General features: G+C 39.9%; 1 protein-coding gene across 1 annotated transcript; it reads right to left on the bottom strand.

Moving 5' to 3' along the window:
* Nucleotides 1-3,968: 3,968 nt before the first annotated feature.
* On the bottom strand, nt 3,969-7,716 carry LOC138926835 (trichohyalin-like). The gene is made up of 4 exons (XM_070282401.1): nt 7,481-7,716; nt 6,541-6,920; nt 5,429-6,039; nt 3,969-3,989 (listed from the first exon to the last, which is right to left on the bottom strand). Exons 1-4 carry the CDS (start codon nt 7,714-7,716, stop codon nt 3,969-3,971), a joined length of 1,248 nt encoding a protein of 415 aa, XP_070138502.1.
* Nucleotides 7,717-23,683: the final 15,967 nt, after the last annotated feature.

Below are 23,683 nucleotides of genomic sequence, written 5' to 3'. Positions count from 1 at the left end.
GATTCGTGGGCGCCGCTGGAGCTAAAGAAGAAACTCTTGGGTAAGGAATACTCCTTGGACGAAGTTATTGAAGCGTGCCAGGTCGAGGAACAAATAAGCAAACAATCTGAAGCCATGCTGACGAAACCCATCACTAGCGATTCAATCAATAAAATTACTGCTCGGAAAATAAGGCCAAATCTGGAGTGTTCGAGATGTGGTCGAATGGGGCATGCAAATAGCGATTTCTCCTGTCCGGCCCGAGCAGCTAAATGTAACAAATGTTCCAAGATAGGTCATTTTGCACGACAATGCAGAACAACACAATATGCTCAGCCGAAACACGAAAATAGGAAGCGCCGCCGAAATGATATTCGTTGTGTGGAAGACGAGAGCGCTGATCCCAAACGGAAGAAGGAATGTGCGAATTGTTTTAAGATCTACAGCGACGAAGAAGAAGAACTCATAAACTGCCAAATAGGGGGTCACAACATTGCTCTCATTATTGACTCTGGATCGAAATTTAACCTTATTAGTCAATCGGATTGGGCAAGGATTAACAAGGAACCTACAGCAATCTTCAACATTAGATCACATTCTCAGAAACAATTTCGAGGATATGCTTCTGAACAATTACTTGAAGTAATTTACGTTTTTGAAGCGCCGATATCAGCTGTGCCGAATGTCGAGGTGATTGCAACATTTTTCGTAATTAAAAATGGACGGCAGTCGCTACTGGGCCGAGAGACCGCCATTAAGCTGAACGTTCTTCGGCTAGGTCTAGATGTCAATCGAGTGGAAATGACCACGCCATTCCCTAAATGGAAAGGGGTTAAAATAAAGCTATGGATTGACCCCAAAGTCATTCCAATTCAGCAGCCAGTTCGAAGAATCCCGGTGGCACTCGAGGAAAAAGTTGCCGCTAAGCTGGAAGAGAGTTTAAGTCGGGACATCATCGAATCAGTTACAGGTCCGAGCTCGTGGATATCCCCCATTGTCCTGGCTTTTAAGGAAAACGGCGATATTCGGCTGTGCATTGACATGCGTCGTGCGAATAAGGCCATTCGACGAGAAAATTATCCACTACCGACCTTTGAGTCTTTTATGCCCAAGCTAAAGGACGCAAAATACTTTTCGCGCTTAGACCTAAAAGACGCTTATCACCAGCTGGAACTGGACGAAGCCAGCAGAGAAATTACGACGTTCATAACACCAAAAGGACTCTTTCGGTACAAGCGGCTGATGTTCGGAATTAACTCTGCTCCAGAAATTTTCCAACGTCACCTCGAGCAGCTATTAGCACCCTTTACTAATGTCATGAATTATATTGACGATGTAATAATCTTTGGAGCTAGCGAAGAAGAACATGACAAGACTGTAAAAGAGGTTTGTAACACATTTAAAGAAAGCGGCGTTTTACTAAACGATCAGAAGTGCATCTGGAAAACAAACAAACTCAAGTTCCTTGGTCATATTATTTCTGACGAGGGAATCGAAGTGGACCCGGATAAAATTAATGTGATTAGAATGTTTCGAGAACCACTTAACAAGGAAGAGACTCGGAGTTTCCTAGGTTTGGTGACATACGTGGGAAAATTTATCCCAGACCTGGCAGATTACACGGATCCGCTGAGAAAATTACTGAGGAAGGACTCGAAATTCAGCTGGGGCGAAACAGAAAGAGATGCTTTTCGGAACTTAAAGGATCGACTGGAAAAAGTACCAAACCTTGCATACTTCAACCCGCTAAATCGAACTCGCCTAATAGCAGATGCCAGTCCTGTAGCACTTGGAGCGGTGCTGTTGCAGTTCTCTGTAAATGCGGACCCCTTAATTATTTCATTCGCTAGTAAAGCTTTGTCGGACGTTGAGAGACGTTATTCTCAAACGGAGAAAGAAAGTCTGGCTCTAGTCTGGGCTGTTGAGAAATTTTACTTTTACTTAGCAGGACTTCATTTCGAGCTAGTGACAGATCACAAACCGTTGGAGGCCATTTTTAAACCGACATCGAGACCTCCTGCGCGCATAGAAAGATGGTTGCTACGGCTACAGTCCTTTGATTTTAAAGTAGTCTACAAAGCGGGAAAAGAGAACATCTCCGACGCCCTATCCCGACTTTGTCCGTTATCAGCATCCGACTCTGGTGAAAAAGAAATGGATTGTAGCATATTACAAGTGATCGAGAACAGCATTCCCCAATCAATGACTATCTCGGAAATCGCAAAGCATTCGGTAAAGGACGAAGAAATTATCGATGCAAAGGCCTGTCTGGAGTGCGACTCGTGGAAACCAGGATCCCTAAAACTGCTGTACCCATTTCGATTTGAGTTATCAGCAATAGGACCCCTTCTTTTGCGAGGTAACCGAATTGTTATTCCTCAATCACTTCGGAACCAAGTGCTTGAGCTGGCTCACGAAGGACACCCGGGGGAGTCAGCTATGAAAAGGCGTTTGCGATCCAAGGTATGGTGGCCTCTAATTGATCGTGATGCAGAGAACTATGTCAAACGCTGCAGAGATTGTCTTCTGGTCTCCCAATGCCCTAGGCCAGCACCAATGGATAGGAACCCATTTCCAACAGGTCCATGGATTTGGGTAGCATCAGACATATTGGGGCCCCTACCAAACAACGAGTTTGTTATAGTGTTTATTGACTACTATTCCCGCTATATGGAGTTCAAATTTTTACGTTCAATTTCCACAAATTGAAGTAATGAAGGAAATATTCTGTAGATTAGGCTACCCAAAATACTTAAAAACTGACAATGGACGGCAGTATATAAGTCAAGAATTCGAGGAATACTGCAAAACTTGCGGTATAGAACAGGTGAAGACTCCACCCTATTGGCCCCAGGCTAATGGGGAAGTGGAAAACATGAATCGGTCTTTGGTCAAACGGTTAAAGATAGCACACTCTAATTCAAAGAATTACAGGGAAGAAATCCAGAAATTTGTACTCATGCACAACGTTACTCCACATGGCACAACAGGAGTAGCCCCCACCCAACTAATGTTTAATAGGGTTATCCGCGACAAGGTTCCATGTATAGGTGATATTGATGAAAAGGTTTCAGACTCGGCCGAAAGGGACAGGGATTGTATGTTAAAAGAAAAAGGAAAGGAAGAGGCAGATAAGAAGAGGGGAGCACGGGAAGCCGTGATAATCGTAGGGGATAAAGTACTCTTGAAAAATGTAGTGTTTCCTAGTAAGTTAACTCCGAACTTTAAGGATACGGAATTCGAGGTTGTTGAAAAAGACAGAAACATAGTTAAAATTAGGGCAGGGGGTAGGACTCTCACGAGGAATGTATCGCACCTCAAGAAAATACCAATCAACGCAAGTCACCTGGATACATCTGGACCCTCATCGTTAAGCAGCCCTCAACCGAAGATGACATCTACTCAGGATCACCAAGACGTCGAAGAAGGAATAGGTCATCGGCTTAGACAGTCCCCAGAAGATTTGGCTCCTTTGGCTGCCCCATCCTTGAAGCTAAAACTTGTCAATAAAGGAGGGATGTGGGAGCCGGCAATGAGCGGCGATGTCATGCAGGAGAGCGGCGAGAATGGCAAGGAGAGCGCGAGCGGAGTGACAGAGCAGGGGGAGAGTTAGTTGTAATTGACCGAGCGTGCGGAGCAGACGCGACCCGATTATTACTTAAATAAATCAATTGTTCTATAATCTAAATTGGAAATAACCTGTCCTTATTGAGGGGGAACTTACGGGTTACTACAAGTACCATCAGGATCAGATACAAAACATAAGTTTAAGGGGGGACATCTGAGTAACAGGCCAAAAAAAACGGATTTTCTGGAATTTTTTTTGGCCAAATCAAAACAGCTAATCGAAAATTTGTAAATGAGGTTTTATTATATTATATTTAAAGTACACAATAAAATTTTTTTTTAATAAATCGAAATTAAAATGGCGGCCCTGCAGCCCTTATTCGTAGGCCCTATTTTTTTAAAGGGGGTCCATGGCCGAACACCTAACGTCCATAATTTTTGATCTAGAGCAAATAATCAAGTTTGATTAGTTTCTGTATCTCACGGCAACGGCTATCTCAAAGGCTATCGACACACGTAGGATTTTTTCGATGAATTCCCCAAAAATATCGGTTTTGAACAATTTCATTAATTGCCGCAACCTATAATCGAAGTACCGGGAGCACGTCACTGGATCGGATCGGATTAACCGAGCCTTTTCGGAGCTGGAAAGAGCTGCCGCTTCTTCCTCGCTTATAGCCCTATTGTCCAATAGAAGGGAAAGGATAACTAAAAGTTCATTCCACTTAGTTTCAGCAGCGGAAAGAGTAATGAAAAATGTTGGCAACCCAAATTGTCGAATCATAGCTATAACCTTTTTTTTTTCAGCCTCCCAATGAGCTGGTGCAGACCGTAACCCTTTAAGGATGTGGTAGCCATCATCATGTTGCACAAGTCTGTCAACAAATGACTCATCCCGCAGATTACCAGCGGTAACTGCACCTGACTTTTTGCGTAAAGCAATTGATATAGAATTTTGAATGCGCTGCATTTCGTAAAATTTATACATGTATAAAACTTTAGGAACTACAGCGCAACGACGGTCGTAAAAACGGATTTGGGATCTGGCTTTTTTCGCATAGGTTGTATTTCCTTTAAATATTTCCCCGCAATAAATAGTTGGAAAGGAAAGTTCCTCTGCGTCTTCGTCAAGCGTTAAGCATGTTGGGCGACGGCCTTCACCCGGTGCCAATGCAATTCGCTGAATAGCAGTATCATTATTTTCCAATAATGTTTCATGGCCTCCGGGATTTAAATTTTCTTCGAGCTCTGCAGCATTTAGGGATAGGTGTTGCTGCTGAAGAAGTTGCTCTACTGCTTCGCGATCAGATTCGTCCGCAATAAAAGGAATTTCATTAATTCCTTGAAGTTCTGCTAGCCATGATTCGTTCAGTGAAATGTTGTGCTTTCTGTAGAGCTCGGTATTCACTAAGTACCGTACAGCTTCAAGGACCCGAGCGGGTCGAATAGTTTCAGTCATGAAATTGTGTGCGTACTCTAGTCTCCTTTTTAAATGGACTTGGATGACATGGGTAGAGTCAAAAGAGCGCGGAAGCGCAGTCACAATATCGGGAACTGAAATTGGAACATTCACCACTGCCCCTCTGATCCCGCATTGTCTTTCATACCCGAGGGAAATAATCCTCATAAAAGGAATTCTCGGTGAAATAAGGCGTTCTTCGAGGCAGGTGAGTCCATTTAAGCACTCAGGAATTTCTGGGAAGTCGAACCCATTGGAAAGGCAGAGTGACGGGAGTTTGCCAAGAGAGATGGCACGACGACAAGTATGGCAAAAGTTATATTTACCGGACGGACTAGGAAATTTTCGTGACAAATAAAAAGCGTTGCCAACGTTTAGGAGGGGAAATTTAGAGGAGATAGCCAGGATGTATAATCCACTTACCTGCGAACGGAACCATGTTCCTCCACAGCAAATACAAATTTCCGTTGGTCCTTCCTTTATGTTCCTGTGATAAAGATCCCTTGCTGTTGCTCGAATCCTATTTCGCTGTTGTTCTCGTTCCTGATCCAGTTCGTCCTCCGAAAGTTGAGCTCTTGCGTCCATATTGCGTTGCGACTGCCTTTGGGAGGCATCCAGTCGATTTTGGGGGTCCATCCTGAAGTTTATTAATCTTTCCTCTGCCATTAGTCGAATTTGTTGTTCCCGAATCCTCCGCTGTTGTCGTGTTTCCCGGCGTTGTGATGTGTTTATCCGTTGCTCCTGGGTTCTTGCGATGGGGTTTCTCCTGGTTCCTCTCCTGTAATCGGCGTCCCTTTCCCGTTCTCGCTGCCTGTTTTCCGGATCCCTTCGTCGCTGTCGGTGCTCTCCAGTGTTCCTTTCCTGTTCCCTTGCACGTTCTTCTGGGTCCTCGCGATGAGTTGCTCGCGCTTCAGCGTCCCGAATCCGCTCTTGAATTCGAAATTCGGGATTGGTCCTCCGAGAGGCATGGTCAGCAGTATTTTGCACCTGCTCTTGTCGCCGCTCCTCGGAGTCCTCTCGACGAATAGCACGCGCTGCGGCGTCTCGAACCCGTTCCGGATTTCGGTACTCCGGAATAGTCCTCCGTGTCGCATGATCAGCAGTGTTTTGCACCTGCTCTTGTCGCCGCTCCTCGGAGTCCTCTCGACGAATAGCACGCGCTGCGGCGTCTCGAACCCGTTCCGGATTTCGGTACTCCGGAATAGTCCTCCGTGTCGCATGATCAGCAGTATTTTCCACCTGCTCTTGTCGCCGCTCCTCGGAGTCCTCTCGACGAATAGCACGCGCTGCGGCGTCTCGAACCCGTTCCGGATTTCGGTACTCCGGAATAGTCCTCCGTGTCGCATGATCAGCAGTGTTTTGCACCTGCTCTTGTCGCCGCTGCTCGGAGTCCTCTCGACGAATAGCACGCGCTGTGGCGTCTCGAACCCGTTCCGGATTTCGGTACTACGGAATAGTCCTCCGTGTCGCATGATCAGCAGTGTTTTGCACCTGCTCTTGTCGCCGCTGCTCGGAGTCCTCTCGACGAATAGCACGCGCTGCGGCGTCCCGAACCCGTTCCGGATTTCGGTACTCCGGAATAATCCGACGGTTCGCACGTGCTTCCATGTCCCGAATCCTCTCTGGAACACGCAATTGATGATCCAGCCGCCGATCAGCATGTGCTTCAGTATCATGAAGGCGCTCTAGAGTGCAAATCCTTTCGCTGCGTCTCCTCTGAGCCCGTGCTGCGGAATCCTGCGCACGACTTTCCTCCCGTAGGTCTGGGTTGCGTGCGCGTACATTGGCGATGTGTTGCGAGTTCCTGTTTCTTATTTGCACCGCATTTTGTTGATAGCGGGCTCTGCTGCGGTTTAAAGCAGCTTGGCGGCGTTGCTCCTGGGATGTGCGTGAAACACGTGGCATTTTTTGGGTGCTGTTTAAAAAATTCAAATTAAATTGTAAAAAAGTAAACAATAAGAAATTTACGAAGGATTAAATTCCTCCTTCATAAATCTTATATTAAAGGACGCTTTTAGGGGAATAGACTTACCAAAATATATGTATCAAAAATTATTTCATATATTTTTAAACACACACTTTTTGTCACTGGTAAAAAATTAGGGAAGTGAAGTGAAGGTTGAACGAGACGGACGTGGTTGTGCCGCGTCCCGCTGATCGCGCAGTCTTCCGGCCTCGCGGGGCCTAAAAAACAAGTTTGTGAACCCCTGGGCACATATCATGGCTCACCTGGGATGCAGGAACGAAGGGTTCCCAGTGGCTCCGTTTTCCCGGCTCGCTGGCCCCGGAGCAATAATCCGACGTCGCTGGACAGGGGGGGGCAGGGTAAGCTTTCTCCCTCTCTTTTGGTGGCATCGCTTTTCCCGCGTTGCAAATTCGCCCAAATTGGGTTGTGCTGGTCAGTGATGCGGATCGCAGTACCAGCTGATCACAGCTGACCGGCAGTGTGACCAGCTCCGACCAAAACGGTAGTACCTGAAGAGGGCGCCACTTGGCGCCGTATCGTCGCTGCTAACGCCACCCGCAGAGGGCGGCACCAGGAGAAATTTCCATAGCGCGCTTATGAGGGCGGGCGGGATCCTAGGAGCAGTGCACAAGGTCATGGACCCGACCATTGTCCAACCCCTCCGCCGCGGCGGTGCACTCTGGAAACGGGGCAATGGCGACCGAGCAGGGGCGGTATATCCCCCATCGTAGCCCGGATGGATCATGCCCACCCTCCCCCTTCTTCTTCCCACTCCAAATCCTCGTAGCGTCTGTCCCACAATGGGCGGCTACGGGGTCTGCGTCTGAGCCATAGTGGCCGGCAGCAAACCCCAACCTGGCAGAAGGTATAAAATGCAAACCTGGCAGTAGGTATAAAAAGCACAACTGGAAGAATGATGGATTAAAACACAAATACTCCAGGTGGCAACCACTCAAGTGGAAATCCACCCGTGGGGAAACCCACGGTCGGGGCACGGATTCTGGAGGCCCCAAACACCATTCAACCCACGACTGACGAGGCGGTGGCTAGCTTGGCCGCCCCGGCAGTAAAAGCGACAAGCCAACAAAGTGCGGAGCAATCCTCAGCGTTTCTGAGCAGCTCCAAAATCCTGCGGTCACCCATTCTGCAGGCAACGCGGAGCACAGCGATGCCAACAGGCGGTGTTCCCGCGGGTGAAGACAAGGAGACCCCAAAAAGGACGAGGGAACAATCCAGTCCATCAGAGCCCCAGAGATCGACTCCAGCCAAGAGGACGAGAGCGTCAACAGAGAAGCCTTGCTCCAGCATGCTGGCGGAGTTAGAGGCGATATTGGAGGACATAATCCAGCAAACGCACGAGAAACAGGTGAGGAGCATCAACCTCAAAATGAAGAGGATGTTCTGCAGGATGAAGGAGCTACAGGAAGGCCTTAGCGGGATCCTCTCCAACCCCAGTGATGCAGGGACGACGGCGGCAGCTGCGGAGGTCGTCTGTTCGAGGTGCGGTCAGGCAGATACTGCAAAGACTGACCAAAAAACACAAACCCTCCTAACGCGGCGCAAGGAAGCGGCAGCCCAGACTGACCCATGGCGACGGCTTAGCCAGGACAGCGCGACTCCACTACCAAGAGGCGCGCCATTGGCCTCGGCGAAGACCCCGAAAATCCGGGCACGAGAAGGGCCCACCAAGCGGACTTCCAGCCACCCGGACCCCAGGACTGCGGGAGTAGGGGGTCAGAGCACGGCCGCACTGACAGCAGCGCCAGGACCTGGATGGGAGACGGCAACACGGAGGAAGCCAAGGACGTTCACCCGACCCGACGCGATAGTTGTAGAAGCCAAGGGAAGGAAGTATAGCGAGGTGCTTGCCTTGGTCACTAGACGGCAGGACGGCCAGCTGAAGGAATTCAGCAAAAATGTCCATAAGGTGCGCCGCACCGCAACTGGGAACCTGCTGCTAGAGCTATCGAAAAACCGTGTGGATAGCACGGACTCCATGAGGGAGAACCTCGAAAAGGTGCTTCAAGGAGCTGCTGAAGTGCGAGCGCTGTCCGAGGACAGCAAGATGAAATATATAGAGATTAGGGACCTCGACCCGCTAGCGACGGAAGGGGACATTCGGCTTGCTCTGGCCGAGCAGTTTGAAGTGGATGGAAAGTTGGCCACGTTAAGGAGCCTTCGGGCAAGATCCAGGGACACACAGACCGCCATCATCGGTCTGCCCAGTAAAATTGCGACCGCAGTTGTGAGCAAGGGGAGAGTGAGGATCGGATGGACCGTGTGCCGGATCCGGGAGAGGCAGAGCCAGCCGAGGTGCTACCGATGCCTGGAAGTTGGCCACATTGCAAGCCAGTGCCGAAGCCCCACCGATAGGAGCGGTGCCCTTGATGCCACCGTCCCTTGATGCGGCCTGTAACGCATGCATGAAGGCGCGCACGACCTTTGCTCGGCATCATAAACCAGCTCCGTGGTGGACAAGCCATATCTCGGCTCTTCGTAAGGAGTGCCTAAGGGCTAGAAGATCCCTGCAGCGAGCTCGTGGCACTGACGCGCAGGAGCAAAGACGCCTTGAATTCAAGGCAGCGAGGAAAACGCTGAAAAAGGCCATACGGGACAGTAAGCGCGAGCTGTTCCTCAAGTTATGCGACGAAGCGGAACACGACCCATGGGGACGGGCGTATAAAATCGTAACAAAAAAGGTCAGGGCAGGGAGCCAGCCCCCTTCAGACCCGGTCGCACTGAGCGCCATAATAGACATATTATTTCCAAGCTGTCAAGGAGAAGGAACACGCCCGGCTATTGAGGACGTCGAAGAAGAGTCAGTGGAAACGGTCACAGCAGAGGAGGTGCTAGCGGCTGCACGAAATCTAGCTCCCAACAAAGCTCCCGGCCCAGACGCGGTGCCAAACCGAGCACTCAGGGTGGCCCTGGCCCAAATACCAGAAAAGATTGCAGCAGTCTACAATCAATGCTTGCTGGAAGGATCCTTCCCGAAGGTGTGGAAGAAGCAGAGGCTCCTTCTACTAACAAAGCCCGGTAAGCCACCCGGGGAGGCCGCGTCTTACCGACCCATCTGCCTCCTTGACACCGTAGGCACGGTATTGGAGAAGATCCTGGCCACGAGACTCCAGGCGGCGATAAGCCGGGAGGGCGGACTGGCGGAGGAGCAGTACGGGTTCCGGAAAGGGAGGTCAACGATAGATGCCATCATGAGGGTGAAGACCCTGGCAGCAAGCGCCATCCAAGGCACCAGATGGGAGGGGGGAACCAAACAATATTGTCTGGTTACCACCCTGGACGTAAAGAACGCATTCAACACGGCGAGCTGGTCGCGGACTCTCGAAGCCCTGAAGGAGCTTAGGATCCCGGAGTACCTGTTGAAGATGGTGGATAGCTACCTGAGTGACAGAAAGAGCGAGTGGTCTCCGCCGGAGTGCCGCAAGGCTCTGTGCTAGGCCCGCTCTTGTGGAATACGATGTATGATGGAGTACTCCGATTACCCATGGATGAGGGTACTACCATCGTTGGATTCGCCGACGACATAGCCATAGTGGTGGTGGCGAAGACTGTTCGCGGGGTGGAAACCCAAACAAACTCCGCGGTGGCGAGCGTAGAGGCATGGATGTCTAGGGCAGGCCTTCAGCTCGCTCCACAAAAGACGGAAGCGGTGCTAATTTCGAGCCGGAAGAAGGTAGAAACAGCGACAGTTCATGTAGGAGGAGTGGCCGTTACCTCGGGGAGAGCTCTAAAATACCTGGGGGTCTGGCTCGACACAAGGCTCTCGTTCCGGGAGCACCTCGAGTACGCCCACAGGAGGGCGAGCGAGACGACGAGGGCCCTCTCGCGGATGCTCCTCAATATCAGAGGCCCGAGACAGGAAAGGCGCAAGCTCATCACTAGTGTGGTGAGCTCCCAAATCCTGTACGCTGCCCCAGTGTGGGCCGAGGCGATGGGAGTAAGGTCCTACGCACGAGGAATCGAGGCAGACTACCGCCTATGCGCGCTACGGACGTCCTGTGCCTTCAGGACGGTGTCGGACGACGCGGCCCTCGTGATCGCAGGTCTGATACCACTAGGAGAGCTAGTCCGAGAGAGGAAGGAGCTGGCCAACATGGCTTAGGACAGCCCCTCATCGGCGTCGGACAGGAAGAGGGAAGCGAGAGCCACTAGCTTGGCAAACTGGCAACGACGATGGGAGGCATCTTCCAAAGGACGTTGGACATTCCGACTCATTCCGGACGTGGGAGAGTGGACCGGAAGGAAGCATGGCCAGGTAGACTTTTACCTCACTCAGGCCCTCAGTGGGCATGGGTGCTTCAGAAGCTACCTGAAGCGTTTTGGCCATGAAAGTGAGGACTGCTGCCCGTCGTGCGGCAGTGGAGTCACAGAGGACTCACTCCACGTCCTCTTCGAGTGCAGGCGATTTGAGGAGGATCGCCTAACCCTGGGGGAGATCCTGGAAGAGGCCTTTACACCAAGCAGTATGGTGCCTCAAATGCTCCAGACGCCGGTCAAATGGGAAGCGATAGCCGTATTTGTGGCCAAGATGATGACGGAGCTGAGAGCCCTGGAGAGGGCGCGTAATGGGCGGGAGGAGTAGGGCGCCAGAGGTGTGCGAAGCATTGCTTCACGGCCGTACCGCACAACTTAGGCCCATGCTCCTACAGCCCAGTCGGGGAACAACAATGTATAGTAGGCATATAAGTTAGTTTTAATTAATAAACACGAATATAAAAAACTGGTAAAAAATTAAACTTGCACTCTTTAACTTTAACACTGGCAAAAAAATACTTTTCAGGCACTTTCAATTTTCTGAATTTCACTCGATTACATTTTTTTTTAGACTGATCCACGGATTAGTGGTTTTTTCAATATATAGGCAAGTTAGGTAATATTAAAAAAAGAACATTTAATCCCTTAACCCTTTAAGGTTACACGGCTTAACCCTTTTTGTCAATGCGATAAACTGTCAGGATCATTTGATATACCTGTTGTGTTATGAACTTAGGCGTTACGAATATTTACAGCCCAAATTTGAGGGATAAAATTATTCCGATTCGACCAATCAGAAAAAAGGTAATACCTGATATTTTAGAGTTACTCAGTCCCTAAATAAACTAAAATCATACCTGCACTACCTGTTACGCAATTGAAAACCCTTGCACGTGTTCATTCAACGAAGGATGATTTTCATTGAACCAATTGGTGGCATTACCTAGCTATAAGGTCATCATGGGATAATCCCATGGTTTTTTCGTAATAAAAATTCGGGTGCTATTTAAGAAGGAAAGGGTTGTAAACTTAATAATGAAAATGAAAATTGCCTGAATCCCATTATTATGAATATGTTAAATCACTTCCATAGCATTGTAAAAATTATGAATAGACTAGCTATATCCTTATATAAAAGGATATAATTAGCCTTATACAAAAGGGTAAATTAAAAAGTATACAAGTAGGGAGTAAATAGGCAATCGGCTGATTTCTTGCGTCATATCCGTGTATGCATGTATATGTTGGTGGGAACGTAAATCCACAATCCAATATACACTCACATATATATATAATCCTAAATAAAAAATACATATTGACCTTTCATCCGACCCTGACATAAATATGTCTCCTGCAAGAAAGTGATAAAAAGGGATCGCAGCAGGTCAATTGGTTCCTTTTTTTTTTCTTGACCCTTCAGGGTGGATTTTCACTTTTCTACGAAAAGGTTTTCTTGTGATATACTTACTCCTTGTAAAATTCTGTATTATATTTTATATTATAAAATTAAATTTCTGTACATAAGTCCGAGTTAATTTAAAATTAATTAAAAAAGAATTGGAGTAAAAAATCCTTTTAAATGATATGCAACACCATAATAAAATTTTGGATATTTTTTTTTTAAATAATTATTTGTTCTTCATCATTAATTTTAAATTAATTACAAAATAATTATAATAAAATACATTTTTAAATGAACTGCAGCACCATGAATATAATTTTTGTAAATAAGCATTTTATTTTTTGTTAATCAATTTTATTTATTTTTTCACGATCCTGAATCTTATTTATTTTTTCACGATCCTGAATCTTAGACAGGTATCTTAAGTGGACAGTTGAATTTGTAGGGAATTAGGCAAACGGCGTATAAGCACCAGAAAAATTTTAGTAGTATGTAATTAGGCAAACGGCGTACGACGTAAATTTAGTGGCGCCATCTATGGGTCAAGTTTGTGTAAAATTGGGCAGCGCCATCTACCGTAATATTTTATACGCCCTCTATTGGCATAAAAGCAAACGATCATGCCAAAAATTATACTTGCCAGGATCATCGCCGTCTATGTTTTCTATATTTTCTGATATCTTGTCTATGTTTTCTATATTTTCTGATATCTTGCATTGGGTCCCATTAAGGGAAATATGCATGTAAAGAAAAGATCATGTAAAAATGAAACTTGCTAGGATCATCGTTTGCCTAATTACATACTACTAAAATTTTTCTGGTGCTTATACGCCGTTTGCCTAATTCCCTACAAATTCAACTGTCCACTTAAGATACCCTTCTAAGATTCAGGATCGTGAAAAAATAAATAAGATTCAGGATCGTGAAAAAATAAATAAAATTGATTAACAAAAAATAAAATGCTTATTTACAAAAATTATATTCATGGTGCTGCAGTTCATTTAAAAATGTATTTTATTATAATTATTTTGTAATTAATTTAAAATTAATGATGAAGAACAAATAATTATTTAAAAAAAAAATATCCAAAATTTTATTATGGTGTTGCATATCATTTAAAAGGATTTTTTACTCCAATTCTTTTTTAATTAATTTTAAATTAACTCGGACTTATGTACAGAAATTTAATTTTATAATATAAAATATAATACAGAATTTTACAAGGAGTAAGTATATCACAAGAAAACCTTTTCGTAGAAAAGTGAAAATCCACCCTGAAGGGTCAAGAAAAAAAAAAGGAACCAATTGACCTGCTGCGATCCCTTTTTATCACTTTCTTGCAGGAGACATATTTATGTCAGGGTCGGATGAAAGGTCAATATGTATTTTTTATTTAGGATTATATATATATGTGAGTGTATATTGGATTGTGGATTTACGTTCCCACCAACATATACATGCATACACGGATATGACGCAAGAAATCAGCCGATTGCCTATTTACTCCCTACTGTAGGCTCTAGGCTCTAAGCGTTATCTTTTCTTTCGAGTCTTCTGATTGGTTTTCCCGATTCATTAACCGGAAAAATGTGGGGAAAATTGGGGTGGTTTTCATGCGTTAACTCATGTACATGTATTGATGATACCAATACATTCAAACACAAGTACCTGTTTTCCGTTTTCGAGGATCAATAGGTTTTGAGGTTTATGCTAAGAATCAAATTTTTAGTATAAATCCAAATCCTAAAGAAAGAGTTTGAAGTTAAAATATAAAGAAAAAAAAAAATGAGCGAGCTGGAAATTATATTCGAGGATACCCAACCAGCACTTAGTGATATTTGTGTATCAAACGGTGCACTTTTATCATTAATTGGTATTGGGAAAAATACACAAGAAGAGCTATTTAATAATCTACAGGATGATTCTCTGACATCCATGTACGATTTGCTAACTCCAACATGGGATTACGAATTAACTATCATCGAGGATAAAATGTATGTCCCGGACACTCAAGAAAATATATTTGAGGATTTCGACGACGACATACCTGCTTCTCCGTGCTTTATTCCGGAGACCCCAGAACTAGTGGAAATATCATCAAAACCAGAGTTTACTTTCCCGGATGATGACCACATATTTTTGGAAGTTAATGAGGGAAAAGATAATTATGAAAGTTTAATGGATGAGGAATTCGACAAAATTTTAATCGATTGGCTTATAAATAATGAATAAATTAAAAACTATGTTATTTTATTATTGTGTAATTATTTTTAATTCATGAAAAATAAATAATTATTCAAACAAAATTATTTTTGAAATCTTTCTTTTTATCAAAGTTTAGTTAAAATGAACTTAAAAATTAAAATACATTAATATTTAAAATAGTTGATTGAAATTAAATTAACACCAAGATTTAAAATTTAAAAGAAATATTTTGAAGTTTGTGTTAAGTTAATTATTTCAATTAATATCGTTGGATGATCCATCAAGAAATGGGTGTATAATTCACTTCGGAGCCAGTACTTTTTCACTTCAGGACAGAAGTAGCAGTTATAGTATGAGGATCTGGCTTTTGTATTGCTGAAGTTGTGTTTTTTTAGAATGTGACGTTTTAATCCATAGCGATATTTAAAGGAAGGACTTTCTATACAGAGATCACAAACGAACGTTTTCATTTCGAAGATTTGAAAATAAACTGATAAAAAGCAACACTAGAACTTGTTTTTATATTATATTTTTAAGATTGAATCTGTGCTATGGTATATAATTGATCTATATATTTTAAAATTAAATGACCATGCAGTCATCTCTTTCATTCCTAATAATAATTACCATATCCCTAGCTATAAATTCTTTATATACACAAATACATTTATAAAAGTGGTATGATGTCATCCCTTTCATTTAAATAAAAGTATATTATTCGTATTAATATACTTATATATATATATAAATAAATATGTATGTATATGTATATATGTAACCACAAAGAAGAGTGAATTTATTATTGAAAGGTATAAAAGAGCGGGATCATTAAATAAATTGATTAGTACCTAACAGTAACCTTTTTGAAGCGAATCCAGGAGTACGTGAGTTATAAATGATGGTATGTTTACAAATTCTCACAGCCAATCAAAAAATATCCTTATGTTTATGTATATCATAGTCTTTCTTAGATACTTTGAATGATCAAAAGCCTGTTATTGGCTACACAAAGACTGAAGACCTATGTATTAATTTCGAATACAAGATCATTGGATGTAAGATAAAGAAAACCACATATGGGACGAAAATAGCCCTTTATTTGACTGATAAGGACGACGAACCACTCTGGATATTTTTACCAAAGAGCTACGTGAATAAATTTTCAACTAAAACACCATTTAAGAAATTGAAGGAAAATGGAATAACGCATCTTGTATATAAAGGAAAAGAGATGACTAGATATAGCTCAGCCTGTTTACAATTTATCTCAAAGGAGTAACTGTATAAAAGAGTCGATTCCTTATAATGTTTTATCAGTTTCATTTTTTCCCTTAAATCAAAAACAACTCCTCTCTCAAGCCTCTCGATGTACGCGCATCAAATAAAATTATTTTTACTTCAATTTGAAGATATGCTTTTCGAGGAGCACCTTAAAAAACTTCAATTTTTAAAAACAACTTTAGAGGATTTGGAAGAAAAGGAAATGCTGTACTCGAAATATGGATTCCACTACAAAATATGTCCCTGGAGTGATGATGAAGCAACCGAAGGTCCAGACACTTGTAACTGCAACAAACTTCCTCTATATATAAAGGAAGCTACGGATATTATGATAAGATACTATAAAATAACTAAAAGAATGTATCCAAATCCATGAAAATAAAAAAGTTTTTTTATAGATATTATAAATAATATTGTTTATTTTTCATATTGGGTTAAAAAAAAAAAAAAAAAAAAAAAAATTTTTTAAATCATTTAAAACATTTACTAAACATTTTTGAAATTAACTTATCATTATAGGTGAAATCTTTTATCTTAAAATTCTGTGTAAAACTCTTTAAAGTTTTTCGATTGCTTTTGTAAAGACCAAAAAGCATGCAGTAATGTCCACAGGTATTTGAAAAGTATCCTTGCAATTGTTGCTTGTTATAAGTATATTTTGATGCATTTCTTTTTAAAAATGCAATAAATTCTTTTTTCTGAGGATATTGTCCATAAGAATCGAAAAATTCGGCTGACTTTTTGTTATAGAAGTAAAATGCAACCCAATGCATTCCTGGTTGGTATGAATAATCAGTGTTAGCTACAATCAATGCTGGATATTCACGAATTTCTTTTGGTAGTTTATCGGCCGAAAAAACCCCTTTAAATATTTTTTTAGTTTGAGGATGCTTGGAGAGCAAGTCCATGATTTGTATTGTATTCATTTTTACAAAAGTACTCGAATATTTCGATGCTTATCAATATCAATCATAGAGTCGTATTCACAATAAACAATGCAAGTAACAGCCTCAGCCAGAGGCTCAGAGAATCTTCCTTCTATTCTGATCGTTCCTTGAGAAATCAGGTTAGCGCAAACACTAGAATTGGAGTGATCAGCAGTTAAATCAAACGCTAATATAAAATTATTTTTGTCAAACATATCCTTGGAAATTTGGAGACCACGATCATAATGCTTAATTCCACAAGCTTTAAATAGTAAATTATATGCTCTTGAACTTAGGGTATTGGTAGGATTTGAGAAATCAAATTCAAGTGCCTGAGAAGGTACCTGTACTCCATTAACTAGCAGATTGAATCGTTGTATTTTAAAGTTTTCAAAATTAAAAGGATCTAATCCTCGATTTCCTGAGTATGCTCTGTTTTTTACCATACAAAAGGCCAAAAAATTTGGAATTTGACCAATAACTGCGTTATCGATGGATAATGTATTATTTCCTGGGTATATTGTGAATGATTTTACTTCAACTTTATTGTATGGGTATATTGCATTTTTTGATTGTAAAACGTGATGATGAGCTAATAAAATGCTGGGGTTGACTACTACATGATTCATGAACAGCTGGGCTTCCAAGATCTTTAGATTCGATTCAGTTTCGGTTTCCAATAAATAAAATGCTGTTTTTTCAATATTAAAAGTAATGCGCAAATCAACATTATTTACAAGCAGTTTTGGTTGGTTGAAAATATCTCCATGCACTTTTCCAAATAATTCTACTTTATTACTATTTTGAAACATGTTTTTAAGAATTTGACTGCCATCACTTTTAAATGGTGTTTGGGTACCATAATTTGGGAAATATCCTTGTGTTGCTAAATGACTTTCACTTGCATCACAACCATAGTTTAAAATTGTTTGCAAATATGATCTATAATGATAATTATTGTCGCTTTGGGAAACCAAAGTATTATTTAAATATACAGATGAGCTTCTAAGTAGGGAGTAAATAGGCAATCGGCTGATTTCTTGCGTCATATCCGTGTATGCATGTATATGTTGGTGGGAACGTAAATCCACAATCCAATATACACTCACATATATATATAATCCTAAATAAAAAATACATATTGACCTTTCATCCGACCCTGACATAAATATGTCTCCTGCAAGAAAGTGATAAAAAGGGATCGCAGCAGGTCAATTGGTTCCTTTTTTTTTCTTGACCCTTCAGGGTGGATTTTCACTTTTCTACGAAAAGGTTTTCTTGTGATATACTTACTCCTTGTAAAATTCTGTATTATATTTTATATTATAAAATTAAATTTCTGTACATAAGGCCGAGTTAATTTAAAATTAATTAAAAAAGAATTGGAGTAAAAAATCCTTTTAAATGATATGCAACACCATAATAAAATTTTGGATATTTTTTTTTTTAAATAATTATTTGTTCTTCATCATTAATTTTAAATTAATTACAAAATAATTATAATAAAATACATTTTTAAATGAACTGCAGCACCATGAATATAATTTTTGTAAATAAGCATTTTATTTTTTGTTAATCAATTTTATTTATTTTTTCACGATCCTGAATCTTATTTATTTTTTCACGATCCTGAATCTTAGACAGGTATCTTAAGTGGACAGTTGAATTTGTAGGGAATTAGGCAAACGGCGTATAAGCACCAGAAAAATTTTAGTAGTATGTAATTAGGCAAACGATGATCCTAGCAAGTTTCATTTTTACATGATCTTTTCTTTACATGCATATTTCCCTTAATGGGACCCAATGCAAGATATCAGAAAATATAGAAAACATAGACAAGATATCAGAAAATATAGAAAACATAGACGGCGATGATCCTGGCAAGTATAATTTTTGGCATGATCGTTTGCTTTTATGCCAATAGAGGGCGTATAAAATATTACGGTAGATGGCGCTGCCCAATTTTACACAAACTTGACCCATAGATGGCGCCACTAAATTTACGTCGTACGCCGTTTGCCTAATTACATACTACTAAAATTTTTCTGGTGCTTATACGCCGTTTGCCTAATTCCCTACAAATTCAACTGTCCACTTAAGATACCTGTCTAAGATTCAGGATCGTGAAAAAATAAATAAGATTCAGGATCGTGAAAAAATAAATAAAATTGATTAACAAAAAATAAAATGCTTATTTACAAAAATTATATTCATGGTGCTGCAGTTCATTTAAAAATGTATTTTATTATAATTATTTTGTAATTAATTTAAAATTAATGATGAAGAACAAATAATTATTTAAAAAAAAAAAATATCCAAAATTTTATTATGGTGTTGCATATCATTTAAAAGGATTTTTTACTCCAATTCTTTTTTAATTAATTTTAAATTAACTCGGCCTTATGTACAGAAATTTAATTTTATAATATAAAATATAATACAGAATTTTACAAGGAGTAAGTATATCACAAGAAAACCTTTTCGTAGAAAAGTGAAAATCCACCCTGAAGGGTCAAGAAAAAAAAAGGAACCAATTGACCTGCTGCGATCCCTTTTTATCACTTTCTTGCAGGAGACATATTTATGTCAGGGTCGGATGAAAGGTCAATATGTATTTTTTATTTAGGATTATATATATATGTGAGTGTATATTGGATTGTGGATTTACGTTCCCACCAACATATACATGCATACACGGATATGACGCAAGAAATCAGCCGATTGCCTATTTACTCCCTACTGTAGGCTCTAGGCTCTAAGCGTTATCTTTTCTTTCGAGTCTTCTGATTGGTTTTCCCGATTCATTAACCGGAAAAATGTGGGGAAAATTGGGGTGGTTTTCATGCGTTAACTCATGTACATGTATTGATGATACCAATACATTCAAACACAAGTACCTGTTTTCCGTTTTCGAGGATCAATAGGTTTTGAGGTTTATGCTAAGAATCAAATTTTTAGTATAAATCCAAATCCTAAAGAAAGAGTTTGAAGTTAAAATATAAAGAAAAAAAAAAAATGAGCGAGCTGGAAATTATATTCGAGGATACCCAACCAGCACTTAGTGATATTTGTGTATCAAACGGTGCACTTTTATCATTAATTGGTATTGGGAAAAATACACAAGAAGAGCTATTTAATAATCTACAGGATGATTCTCTGACATCCATGTACGATTTGCTAACTCCAACATGGGATTACGAATTAACTATCATCGAGGATAAAATGTATGTCCCGGACACTCAAGAAAATATATTTGAGGATTTCGACGACGACATACCTGCTTCTCCGTGCTTTATTCCGGAGACCCCAGAACTAGTGGAAATATCATCAAAACCAGAGTTTACTTTCCCGGATGATGACCACATATTTTTGGAAGTTAATGAGGGAAAAGATAATTATGAAAGTTTAATGGATGAGGAATTCGACAAAATTTTAATCGATTGGCTTATAAATAATGAATAATTTAAAAACTATGTTATTTTATTATTGTGTAATTATTTTTAATTCATGAAAAATAAATAATTATTCAAACAAAATTATTTTTGAAATCTTTCTTTTTATCAAAGTTTAGTTAAAATGAACTTAAAAATTAAAATACATTAATATTTAAAATAGTTGATTGAAATTAAATTAACACCAAGATTTAAAATTTAAAAGAAATATTTTGAAGTTTGTGTTAAGTTAATTATTTCAATTAATATCGTTGGATGATCCATCAAGAAATGGGTGTATAATTCACTTCGGAGCCAGTACTTTTTCACTTCAGGACAGAAGTAGCAGTTATAGTATGAGGATCTGGCTTTTGTATTGCTGAAGTTGTGTTTTTTTAGAATGTGACGTTTTAATCCATAGCGATATTTAAAGGAAGGACTTTCTATACAGAGATCACAAACGAACGTTTTCATTTCGAAGATTTGAAAATAAACTGATAAAAAGCAACACTAGAACTTGTTTTTATATTATATTTTTAAGATTGAATCTGTGCTATGGTATATAATTGACCTATATATTTTAAAATTAAATGACCATGCAGTCATCTCTTTCATTCCTAATAATAATTACCATATCCCTAGCTATAAATTCTTTATATACACAAATACATTTATAAAAGTGGTATGATGTCATCCCTTTCATTTAAATAAAAGTATATTATTCGTATTAATATACTTATATATATATATAAATAAATATGTATGTATATGTATATATGTAACCACAAAGAAGAATTTATTATTGAAACGTATAAAAGAGCGGGATCATTAAATAAATTGATTAGTACCTAACAGTAACATTTTTGAAGCGAATCCAGGAGTTCGTGAGTTATAAATGATGGTATGTTTACAAATTCTCACAGCCAATCAAAAAATATCCTTATGTTTATGTATATCATAGTCTTTCTTAGATACTTTGAATGATCAAAAGCCTGTTATTGGCTACACAAAGACTGAAGACCTATGTATTAATTTCGAATACAAGATCATTGGATGTAAGATAAAGAAAACCACATATGGGACGAAAATAGCCCTTTATTTGACTGATAAGGACGACGAACCACTCTGGATATTTTTACCAAAGAGCTACGTGAATAAATTTTCAACTAAAACACCATTTAAGAAATTGAAGGAAAATGGAATAACGCATCTTGTATATAAAGGAAAAGAGATGACTAGATATAGCTCAGCCTGTTTACAATTTATCTCAAAGGAGTAACTGTATAAAAGAGTCGATTCCTTATAATGTTTTATCAGTTTCATTTTTTCCCTTAAATCAAAAACAACTCCTCTCTCAAGCCTCTCGATGTACGCGCATCAAATAAAATTATTTTTACTTCAATTTGAAGATATGCTTTTCGAGGAGCACCTTAAAAAACTTCAATTTTTAAAAACAACTTTAGAGGATTTGGAAGAAAAGGAAATGCTGTACTCGAAATATGGATTCCACTACAAAATATGTCCCTGGAGTGATGATGAAGCAACCGAAGGTCCAGACACTTGTAACTGCAACAAACTTCCTCTATATATAAAGGAAGCTACGGATATTATGATAAGATACTATAAAATAACTAAAAGAATGTATCCAAATCCATGAAAATAAAAAAGTTTTTTTATAGATATTATAAATAATATTGTTTATTTTTCATATTGGGTTAAAAAAAAAAAAAAAAAAAAAAATTTTTTTAAATCATTTAAAACATTTACTAAACATTTTTGAAATTAACTTATCATTATAGGTGAAATCTTTTATCTTAAAATTCTGTGTAAAACTCTTTAAAGTTTTTCGATTGCTTTTGTAAAGACCAAAAAGCATGCAGTAATGTCCACAGGTATTTGAAAAGTATCCTTGCAATTGTTGCTTGTTATAAGTATATTTTGATGCATTTCTTTTTAAAAATGCAATAAATTCTTTTTTCTGAGGATATTGTCCATAAGAATCGAAAAATTCTGCTGACTTTTTGTTATAGAAGTAAAATGCAACCCAATGCATTCCTGGTTGGTATGAATAATCAGTGTTAGCTACAATCAATGCTGGATATTCACGAATTTCTTTTGGTAGTTTATCGGCCGAAAAAACCCCTTTAAATATTTTTTTAGTTTGAGGATGCTTGGAGAGCAAGTCCATGATTTGTATTGTATTCATTTTTACAAAAGTACTCGAATATTTCGATGCTTATCAATATCAATCATAGAGTCGTATTCACAATAAACAATGCAAGTAACAGCCTCAGCCAGAGGCTCAGAGAATCTTCCTTCTATTCTGATCGTTCCTTGAGAAATCAGGTTAGCGCAAACACTAGAATTGGAGTGATCAGCAGTTAAATCAAACGCTAATATAAAATTATTTTTGTCAAACATATCCTTGGAAATTTGGAGACCACGATCATAATGCTTAATTCCACAAGCTTTAAATAGTAAATTATATGCTCTTGAACTTTGGGTATTGGTAGGATTTGAGAAATCAAATTCAAGTGCCTGAGAAGGTACCTGTACTCCATTAACTAGCAGATTGAATCGTTGTATTTTAAAGTTTTCAAAATTAAAAGGATCTAATCCTCGATTTCCTGAGTATGCTCTGTTTTTTACCATACAAAAGGCCAAAAAATTTGGAATTTGACCAATAACTGCGTTATCGATGGATAATGTATTATTTCCTGGGTATATTGTGAATGATTTTACTTCAACTTTATTGTATGGGTATATTGCATTTTTTGATTGTAAAACGTGATGATGAGCTAATAAAATGCTGGGGTTGACTACTACATGATTCATGAACAGCTGGGCTTCCAAGATCTTTAGATTCGATTCAGTTTCGGTTTCCAATAAATAAAATGCTGTTTTTTCAATATTAAAAGTAATGCGCAAATCAACATTATTTACAAGCAGTTTTGGTTGGTTGAAAATATCTCCATGCACTTTTCCAAATAATTCTACTTTATTACTATTTTGAAACATGTTTTTAAGAATTTGACTGCCATCACTTTTAAATGGTGTTTGGGTACCATAATTTGGGAAATATCCTTGTGTTGCTAAATGACTTTCACTTGCATCACAACCATAGTTTAAAATTGTTTGCAAATATGATCTATAATGATAATTATTGTCGCTTTGGGAAACCAAAGTATTATTTAA

The sequence above is a fragment of the Drosophila bipectinata genome, chromosome 4, assembly GCF_030179905.1.
Source record: "Drosophila bipectinata strain 14024-0381.07 chromosome 4, DbipHiC1v2, whole genome shotgun sequence".
Classification (NCBI taxonomy): Eukaryota; Metazoa; Arthropoda; class Insecta; order Diptera; family Drosophilidae; genus Drosophila; species Drosophila bipectinata.
The sequence above is the reverse complement of the archived record's forward strand: the minus strand, read 5'-3'. Positions and strand labels throughout refer to the sequence as shown.